At 29.0% G+C, this 10,625-nt stretch overlaps 1 protein-coding gene across 1 annotated transcript; it reads right to left on the reverse strand.

Moving 5' to 3' along the window:
• Positions 1-860: 860 nt before the first annotated feature.
• Positions 861-8,043, reverse strand: LOC120085884 (sulfite exporter TauE/SafE family protein 3-like). Its single transcript, XM_090309617.1, has 8 exons — positions 7,531-8,043; positions 6,263-6,422; positions 5,920-6,120; positions 4,878-5,003; positions 4,316-4,398; positions 2,498-2,584; positions 1,372-1,422; positions 861-1,166 (listed from the first exon to the last, which is right to left on the reverse strand). The coding sequence occupies exons 1-8, from the start codon at positions 7,774-7,776 to the stop codon at positions 876-878; spliced, it is 1,245 nt and encodes a 414-aa protein (XP_090165743.1). The 5' UTR covers positions 7,777-8,043; the 3' UTR covers positions 861-875.
• Positions 8,044-10,625: the final 2,582 nt, after the last annotated feature.

Genomic DNA, 10,625 nt, shown 5'->3' on the forward strand with positions numbered 1-10,625 from the left:
GGCCAAGACCGACTTTAGCAGATTGCCATACACGGCATGCCCCTCGTAGGCCTAAGCCCAAGGAGTTAAAAAGAAAACCTAAAGAAACTTTGAAACCTTAAAGGGAAGGGTTTTAGGTCAACTACACCTATAAAAACATCAAGGAGGGAAGTAAGTCCATTCTAATGCTCAAATTCTCTACTTGTTACACATATTCACTTTCTGACTTAGACATCAGAGCCTATGTGGCAAAGCATCACATTAATATGCAGTTCTTTTCATATTGCAAGACACGTTCTTCCCTAAAATAAAAATTTACCGTTGTTTCCATATGGAGGCCAGGTGCTTCTCCCTTGGCCAAAATTTAGCATCAACAAGGATTAGTATAAGAAGTCATAGATTTATTTAACACAATCCTTAAACTTAAATAACCAATTTCAGGAAATGAATTGAAAGAAATATGAGAATTTTGTATCAATGACCAATTTGATAAAGTCCAAATGAAATTCAACATAACTTTTTAAAACATAACTTTTATAATTCTTTGTTTGCGTCATCACAAAGTGAAGTTACAAAGTAGACCCATTATATATCTGTGTTGATACTCGACCCACGCTATCATTCCTCATTGATTTTTCTTGTTTTCTTTTTTGTCATTTTTTTCTAGTTATCCTTCCTTTAAACATACTAGGTTGCTATTTGCGTGAGCGAGTAGCGAATAACAGATAACAAGAATTAAGAACAAGAACAAGAAACGAGTAGTGAGTAGTGGAGCATTGTATATCTCTATATTGACACTAGACTCACGCTAATATTAGCACGTATACACAAAAAGGTTTATTTCGTAATTTCACTTTGAAATAACGCCATAAAACTCATAATTTTAGAAAGGAATATTAGATTGCATTTGAAGTTATGAAAGAAAAAAGTGGCACCAACAAAAAAGACCAAAAGAAAAAAAGAACCTGAGGGGGAACACCAAGCTCCAAAAACAATGGACCCATGATGGATCCGCCACCAACGCCGAGCAACCCACCGACCACGCCAGCGGACATGCCAAGACAGGCATACATTGCAAGTTGCCCAACTCGAAATTCTGTTTCACGTCCACCTAAAGACGCGATCACTTTTCGTCCCTTGTATAAGCTAGTTGCTTCGTACAAATATACTCCCACAGATATTGGGATCTGCATTACATTACATCTTCATACCTTACATTATATCAAATACATTTTATTCCTTTTTAAAAATCAATAATTTACTTTTAATTGCCAACAAAAGTTTAGCATGTTGAAGACCATGATGTTCGTGATCTAAATCTCCTACTTCTAATTTGTACTAAAAACAATTTAATCAAAAATTTAAATTCCATTTGTGAACCATTAAACGTACCTGCAGAAAGTTTAATGTCCAATATTCCCACGAACATGATACTGTCCTCTCCTGTTAAATAGAAACCATCAAAGTATGCAAATATAAAAAGAGTCTAATTAAAATCTTTTCAATGGTTTTGAGTTTAGTTTTATTTTTTGTTCTTAATACTATTTTTTAATGTAAATGTTTATTAATAAATTTAAAATAATTATAATTAATTAAATTTCACTATTTTTCATCATTAAAATTTAATTTAAAATTACACTTTATAATTATTTTAAATTAATCAATAAACATTAACGACTGAAAGTGAATATGAAAGTCAAGGTTAAATGTGTAGATCTTAAAACCTAGGGACCAAATTTAAACAAAACTCAAATCTCAAAGGTAAAATTGTAACATTTTGAAATTTAGTAACTAAATTGAAATCAAACTCAAAATTTTAAAACTAAAAGTGTAGGCCTTGTTTAGTAACCATTTGGTTCTTGGTTTTTGTTTTTGAAATTTAAGTTTATTTCATCCATATTTATTTCATCGATTTTCATTTTTATTAAGTACATTGGTTGAATTCTTAGCCAAATTCCAAATTCTAAAAACTACTTTTTGAAAGCTACTTTTTTTTCGTTCTCTTAATTTTCAAAAATAAAAACAAAAAACAAAATGGTTACCAAATGAAATTGTAACATTCTGAACCTAGAGACCAAATGTAAAACTAGACCTAAAGTCTAGGACTAAAAAATTATTATTCCTTAATGCAATCAAGATGTAAAAGTTGAAAGACAATTCTGATATGATATAGAATATCATTCACTTAAATTAATGTAACAAGTGACAATTAATCTGAAAAAGATTTGATGATGCAATATATGTGGTAAATGATGCTAGCAATATCTTAAATCTACTATATAGTTGGAATTAAATTGTAAATGATACTGAACAGGCCATTCAATTTAACTCATGAGCTGACATATCAATTTTCATCCATCATTTTAGTGAGAAAATTTACTAATTTTAGGCTTCCATAAATCTTCCCAATTTTCGTTTCCAAATTATGCCGACTTTAAAGTTTCTCAAATACTCTACGTCTTACGAGAGAGAATTAAAACAATAAATAAATAAATAAATAATAAGAGAAGAAAGGAACCTTGAAGATCTGGAGGACAAGGAAGGCAACCCAAACGAACAAAAGAAGACCCAATTCCTTCCAATATACATTCTTGACAATTGAGATCTGAAATTCAATGAGATAAATACATGAATACTTTATACGGCTGATTGCACACATAACAATTAGATCCAAAATAATAAAAAAATGTAAAATAAAGATAAACATATTAGAGATATAGTACAAAATTAGCACTAGATATCACTTATAGCAGCTATCAGTGATAGCTATATAGGTAAATGACCAAAAAGCTCATATGCAACCCACCATTTTGCGCTTTTTCTTCCATTTTTCTCAAATTGAAAACTATCATTGATAGTAACTATCAATAATAGCACATTGATAGCTACTATTAGTTACTATCAGTAATAGTTTTCAATTTAAGAAATATTAATACAACCTTAAAATAGTAACACTTGCAATATCACATCTTAATTTGCTATCAGTTTTCAATGGCTATCATTGATACACTTGATAAATTGGAATCAAACTTGAAATATTAACACCTATATCAGCAGATATCAATGATAGACTTTTAAGTAATTATCAACTTTTGAAAGGAAATTATCATCTTTCAAAGATTAACATTTAAAATTATAAGGTAGAAATCTATCAATAATAGGGTCTATAAGTGACTATCTCTAATATTTACCTAGGTCATATCACCAATATCATTAATATCATTTATTTTATTGATATATACCTAAGTCATATCACTAATATACGGATATCACTTATAGCTATGACTATCATAGATAACTTCTATAAGTGGCTATCATTGATAGCTTTAGTAGTGGCTATCAATGATAGACTTTCATTGAATGGAATTGACTTTTGTATCATTGATATTATATATGGATATCACCTAAGTTTTATCACAGATATCACTTATATCGTAGTTATCGATGATAGTTTCTATCATTGATAATATGCTATTAGAGATAACTTCTGTCGTTTTTTTTACCATCAAATAACATGTCATCGTTGATAGCTTCTATCACTAATAAACATGCTATTGGTGATAACTTCTAGGCATTCCACTTACACTTTAGTTTGAGATCCAACTTTATTAATTAAATTCATTAAATTGGCTATTAATGATAGACTTCTATAAGTAGTTATTAACGGAAAAAAACATTAAAAATTAAGCTATCAATGATAGAAAATATTAGTGATTATCACTGATAGACTTTCATTGTCTATTATATTTAATATTTTGTTATAATGATCAAATTTGATGATCGGCTTGTTGGTGTTAAGTCACTTATGAATTTGGTACTTTCAAATCTTGGGTATGAAATCCAGCCTTATAATTTTTATAAAAAGAACGGGAAGAAACAAAAATCGAAATAAAAAAAAATAAAAAGGAAAGGAAAAAAGTAGAATCGTATAAATGAAAGAAAATAAAATAAAAAGAAAGAAAGAGAAGAAGCAAAAACTGGAACTAAAAATCGGAGAAAGAAAAAAAAAAGAAAAAAAGAAAGAAAAGAAAGGAAAGAAGTAAAAATCAAAGGAAGGAAAAAAAATAAAAGAAAGGAAAGAAGGAAAAGCTAAAGAAAATGAAGAAAATAAAAAGATAAAAAAAGAAAAGAAAAGAAAAAGAACTTAATGCATCATGAGCTGCATTTATTTTTTATTTTTATCATCCAACCAATTATTCAATCATTTTTCTTACACTTTTTTCAAGATATTTTTTTAAATATATTTTGTTATATGATTGAAGTGAGTAACAAAAAGATGAGTCCAACTTAGGAAGCAAGTATTTCTGTAATTATATGATCTCATGTGTGTCTTTACTTTTGATCGTGCTTTCTCTGTCTCCTGTTGTGATCCATCAGGAATAGTTCTGTACTCCCTCTCTCCATCTTGACTTTGAGAGTCTGATTATAGATTAATGACTCGAATTAAAGTCATCATTTTATAACATCTACATATAATTAATGGGTAACTGCAAATTTGGCATAATTAAAACACATTTATATTTTATTAGTAATCACAATCAATCAAAGTAACTGCTAACATGAATATAACTCAACTAATATAAAACATATATAATCCACAAAGAAATTGAGGTTCGAATCTCCCACTAATCATATTGTTGAACTAAAAAAAAGAGCATATCGATAACTAGAATTAATTGATTAATAAGAATAGAGATGGACAATTGATTGCTATTAATAAATATCAGTGATTAATAGATCAAGATAAAGAAAAAAGGAAAATAACATAATATAATTAGTTGAGATGAAACTATACTACACATTAAAATTTTCTTATAAAGAACAAAACATTTAATCAAACTCACCAGTCTCCTAAATCAAAATCGACCCGATCCGATCCGATCCAATTCAAAACAGTTAGTAGAAGAGAGAAACCGAATAATTTAAAACAAAGAAAAGATTTAGGGAGAGATACATAACCCTTTTGAGAAGCGTTTCCTTGTCCCAAGTTTTAACTCCCCTCATAAATGCCTTGGTAGATATGACTTGCAAAGAAAGGGGTAAAAATGAATAGACTCAGATGTCAAAGAACAAAACCAAATAGAAAAATAGAGGCAAAATTATAAAACAATGCTCCAAACTTTCACATTTATTAGAAAAATATTCATAATTCTTTTGTAAGTTGCAATACCATTATTGACATTTCACAAGTATTTCAGAATTATCTTTAGAGTAAAAATTCATTAGAATGTTGTTTGATACAATTTGAGACCTAAAATAATGTAATGGTGACTTAGAACGAAAATTAAGATCTAGACACCACCACATTGTTTCATGTCTCAATTTCCATCAAAATTTCTAAAAGATTACTAATGTAAAGATAGTTTTATAGGATTTATGAATGACCAAAATAATATTATAATTTTTGAAAGAATATAGGTACTTTTGAAACAACAATAAACTTCGAAAATACTTTTTGTAAATTGGAAATAAGAAATAAACAAATAAATAAGTTTCCGTTTAGTAACAATTTAGTTTTTAAAAATTAAGCTCATAAACACTACTTCACCTCTAACTTTCTTTGTTTTCCTATCCACTTTTTACTAATATTTTCAAAAAATATCTATTTGATAGTATAAGGTTCAATCTAAAAAACAATTGATAATGAGAGAAGTAACTCATCTATCTTATAAAGAGTGTGAGGTCATTTGATATTCTTAATATAAGATTCTCAACAACATCTAAGCCAAATTTTGAAACAAAAAAAAAAAAGATCAAGTTTTAAAAATTTGTTTTGTTTTTAAAATTTCACTAAGAATCCAAATGTTTTTTTTTAAGAAACGTGAAATATAGAATATGAAATTTAGAAAAATCAGGTATAAATATAAAAAAATTAAAAATTAAAAATAAAATTATCAAACGAAATCTAAATAAACTAGAGAATTGCATTTCAATTATTACGTAAGAATAGAACAATGAGGAGAATTGTGACCATCCAATCGGCAAAAATGACATTGAAAATAACTCCAATGCTGATGCCAAGCAAGAGCATGGGCTGGACTATAAGCACCAAATCGTAATCAATCATTGGCACATCAAAGAACGGGTGCCTCAGTTTAAGGTTATAGTAAACAGTTGACACAGCTGCACCCATTATCATACCTATAAATTCAAACACATAACACCAAGATCCTTTTATTTTCTATTTTTAATTAACTTTTAAATAAATAATCGATTTTTTTTTTTAACACGAACATAGTTTAGAAGTTAGTAAGTATTATACTATTATTGATGAGTTTCTTACATTTGGACATGGCGGTGGAGGATTTCGCATCGAATCCAAGAATGAGATTAAGCATTGGAAGGAAAAGGCCGCCCCCGCCAACACCACCGATGCTTCCGAAAGCCGCTCCAGTGAATCCCACTATTGTGCCCAGAATAATGGGCCACCCAAACTTTATGTCCTATGAGTCATTTTTAATATTAAATTTCAGGATGTGTATTTGGATAATACCTCTAAAATAAGAAGTTTTTTATTTTTATTTTTTATGCTAAAATACTTTAATTAGTAAGTTGCTTTTTGACTAATTATTTTGTTTTTTTTTTTGAGAAAATAGAAAAATGTTAAACCATAGATTGAAGTAAAGAAGAGGGAAGAAATGAAATAGGAAGGTGATGAGTGTAAATAAACATTAAAACTATTTTTTAATTTTTTTTTCTTTAAAGGTACTAATCCAATTTTTGAAAGATTAGAGGTATCTTTGCAATGAGGTGCTAACGATTTTTGTTTAATACATTAATAATAGGAGTATTTTTTAAACTTTTCTTTTAAGTTTAAGGATATTTTTTAAACAAAATACTAACAATTTTCATCCAAAACTAATCGTAAGTGTACTATTAAACTATTTTTTAAAGTTTAAAAGTATTTTTTAAACTTTTGAAAGATCATAGATATTTTTTTTACACAAAATAGAAAGTTCAAGAACATTTTTTATAATTTATCATTTTTTAAAAAGTTATTTTCAAATATAAGAAAATGAATCAAAATATTTACAAATATAACAAAATTTTATTGTCTATTTGCGATAGATTACTATATGTACTATTTGTGATAGTAGTCTATCGTGAAATCTATCCCATGATATTTTGTTATCATTTGTAAATATTTTTTTATTGTAATTTAAAAGAATTTTTCTTTTTAAACCAGTTCTGGGCTTTTTCTTAAAAAAAAGTTTTTTTAATAGAAACTTTTTCTCTCTCTTATATTATTGTTTTTATTCTTTTACTAATAATATAAACATTTATTATCTCCACAAATTAGTTGACTTTGAAATTAAGATGGATTTGTAGAAAGTAGAAATAACTTGTAGATCTCTCTTAATCCCATATAATTATTTTAAGTAAGAAAACAAAGCACGATGCCTTTTGGAATGAATGTTCATCAGTCGGATGGTGTCGATTTTTGTAACTTAAATCGACGTCCGATTTTTTTAACTTATTACTTCTTTTATTTACTCTCTTTTAAAATAAATAAATAATTAACATTTGGGGGCGAGAATCGAGTTTACTTACTGGCCAGACATGTTCATAACCAGAGCCGTCCGATTTCCAGAGAAAAGTCTTCGCGATTTCGAGAAGATTTTTCAAATCTCGCCGCTCATCGGAAAAGCTTCGCGGTGTTCCTTCCGTCGTTGAAATCTCCGGCATCTTCAGGCTTCTGTCTGCAGAAACTGCAACCAGAACAAACAACAGAAAGTTCACCGTCACGATTAACAGCGACCGTTTGCTGTTCCATCTACCTTCGCCGTACTCCGCCATCACAGGTCGCGTAAGATTCACGCGCCGCCGGGACTAGCGAGCCTGAAAAGACTGAATCTCTTTTCGGCAACGGGTTGTGGATTTGTAAACCTATCCTTTCTACCGCTGCTTCAGAGCCAGAAATATTATGCGGTTAACGCCAAGAGAAATCTCCCAAACAATGGGTGTGAATAATTTTATCCGAAATATCGAGTTTTATATTCTTTTTCGATGTCCCACGTGCCTTTTCTAAAGATTTCTTTTTATTCGGACACGCGGATATAAGTTAAGAAACTTTTTTCTTTTTTCTGTTTTTGTACTACAATCATTTTAACCACATTTTAGGGGTGTTCATGGTTGAGTTGGGTTGGATTGAAAGACTTTTATATTTCACCGAGTTATAAATTTTTTCAACCCAAATAACCCTTTTAAAAAATAAACTCAACCCAATCATGGAATATTTGTGTTGGGTTGATTCGGGTTAATTGGTTATTTATTTAAAATTTTGTTATAAAAAGAAGTAAAACGTAAATATGTAGAAATCTAATTTAATTGTTTTCATATATTGAGTTAAGATTAATAACTCAATTTTAATTTATATAGTAAATTTTTTTTTCTAAAATGTAGAGAAACTACTTTTAGAGAGTTGTTGAAGAACAAATTATTCAAAAAAATATTGAAATTAAATAAAATTAAAATCAATATATGTATAAATAATTGTATTATAAGTAATAAAAGAATATATTTTAAAGTTAATAATAAATTCGAGTTGGTTCGGGTTGGTTTGAGTTATATTAAGTGAACTCATGAACCAACTCAACCCATAAAATTTTAATTTATTTGAACCCAACCCAATCCAAATGAGTTGATAACCCAACCCAAACCGCACGGATTGGGTTGAGTTGATCGGTTTTTTCGGGTCATCGAGTTTTTTTAACACCCCTACTACAGTGTTTGGGATCTTGATTTAGTTAATATAATATGCAATTATTATAATTTGTACATTATAATGTTATTATAATCCATAATTATTATAATTTGTAAGTCATAATAATTTGTATGTTACAATAAGAGTAATTGTAATTATAAACATTTTTAGGAATAATAACCAAGTGTATAAAATCATTTTAAAAAAATTGTAAATATAGCCAAGTCTATCTGTGATAGACTTCTATCGTTGATAGCCTCCTACCAATAATATGTCTATCACTGATAAACTATTTAAATTTGGTTATATTTGTATTTTTTTACATTATATTATATCTGCTAATACTTTGAATCTAATGTCTATATTTGCAATTACCCCTTACAATAATATGTGTTTGAGGCACGTAACTATTTTTGTCTATGTTATAATAATTTAGATATACATTATTTCAGTCTAAATAGAAATAAATCTAACGAAGAGGGAAAGATATGATGAGTAAAAAATAGTAAACACGGTAACAAAAAGGGATTTAAAATTGTAATATTGTAGTGACTTGTAGATTATAATGGTTGGAATCACCACCTATTATTAACTATCATAATTGGAACTTCAAATCTGGAGTGAGTTATAATAGTCAATTCCACTCATTTAATGTTTGGGCCCAAACACCTCTTAAAAAAATACCACATGTCAATTATTGCAAAGTTGAGCCATGTTTGACTCCAAATTAGAAGCTTAAGAACTGACAGTAATTTGTAAATCTGAACTAAAAAATAATTTATTATTTTATTTACAGAATTATACTTTATTTTGTAAATTTGTAAACAAGTATGAAAATATCAATGTCTACCTCAAAATCGGTAACTCAATTTAAGAATATATCAACAAGTGTCGGGTATCATGGAAACTTGTGAAAATACTATGAAATTTAAGTTAAACAAATATATTTATCAATAAATAAATAAAGTTGGCCAACAATTAAGTACTTTATTCGTAAGTCAATAAAAATGATCTGCTTTGAGTGATCCAATCAATATTGATATAATTGATTTGTGATGTATAGTATTGCTCCCAACTTATTTTATTTAGATAAATTTATAATTTATAATATTTAGAAAGCATCCATTTTATGACCTAAAAAAAAAGCGGCCATCCTAACAATTGGGCTGATGAGATCGGCTTGGATCATATTTATCTTGTGCTTGCTGTGGGTGTTGATTGGTCTATCGGACACAGATGAGATAGCGAGGTCAATGGGATCTCTTTGGTTGACCGAGTCGGGGAAGCGAGTGGTTGATTTTGGAGACGACGATCTAGAAGGGACAGACAAGAAGCTGGATTTAACAATGGCGTAGATGATCTTGTTGAGTAAACTGATGAGGATATTGGGATAAACACTATATTCTTTTGATCGATTATCCCACTTCTGTGTGAATCTAATAAAATACTAATTAACTAGCAATAACAATAATAATCAAGTAAGGACACGAGTAATTAAAAACTACGGACCGAAATCAAAATCTCCACTATAATCAATAATGGGTTACAATGAGTTCTCCCTAGTCACAACTAGAGACATACATATTAAATATCTCAAGATAACAATCTTTGCAACAAAACGGTGACAAATTGAGAAGAATAAAATTAGAAACGTCTCACTTGAAGTGACAACTAATTACCCATGGTATCTGGCTGTAGGTAGCTCCAAACAAAATCTTCACCATCCAGATTGAAGACCCTCATGCCAAGAACAAGCTGTCAAAAAATCAGCTTGATCGGACCACAGATTGATCACCAAATTAGCTGAAGAATGTTACTGGTCGAATTGCAAAAAAACTCCAATTTTCTGCCGTTTTCTTAACTCTCGATTTGCGTGCATACCCATGCTGACCAACAGTTGCCGAATCATTTTAAAACAAAACCTAAAAGGCCTTGGGCCTTT

The sequence above is a fragment of the Benincasa hispida genome, unplaced genomic scaffold (genome assembly GCF_027475165.1).
Source record: "Benincasa hispida cultivar pf3 unplaced genomic scaffold, pf3_genome.v1.1 HicScf1848, whole genome shotgun sequence".
Classification (NCBI taxonomy): domain Eukaryota; kingdom Viridiplantae; phylum Streptophyta; class Magnoliopsida; order Cucurbitales; family Cucurbitaceae; genus Benincasa; species Benincasa hispida.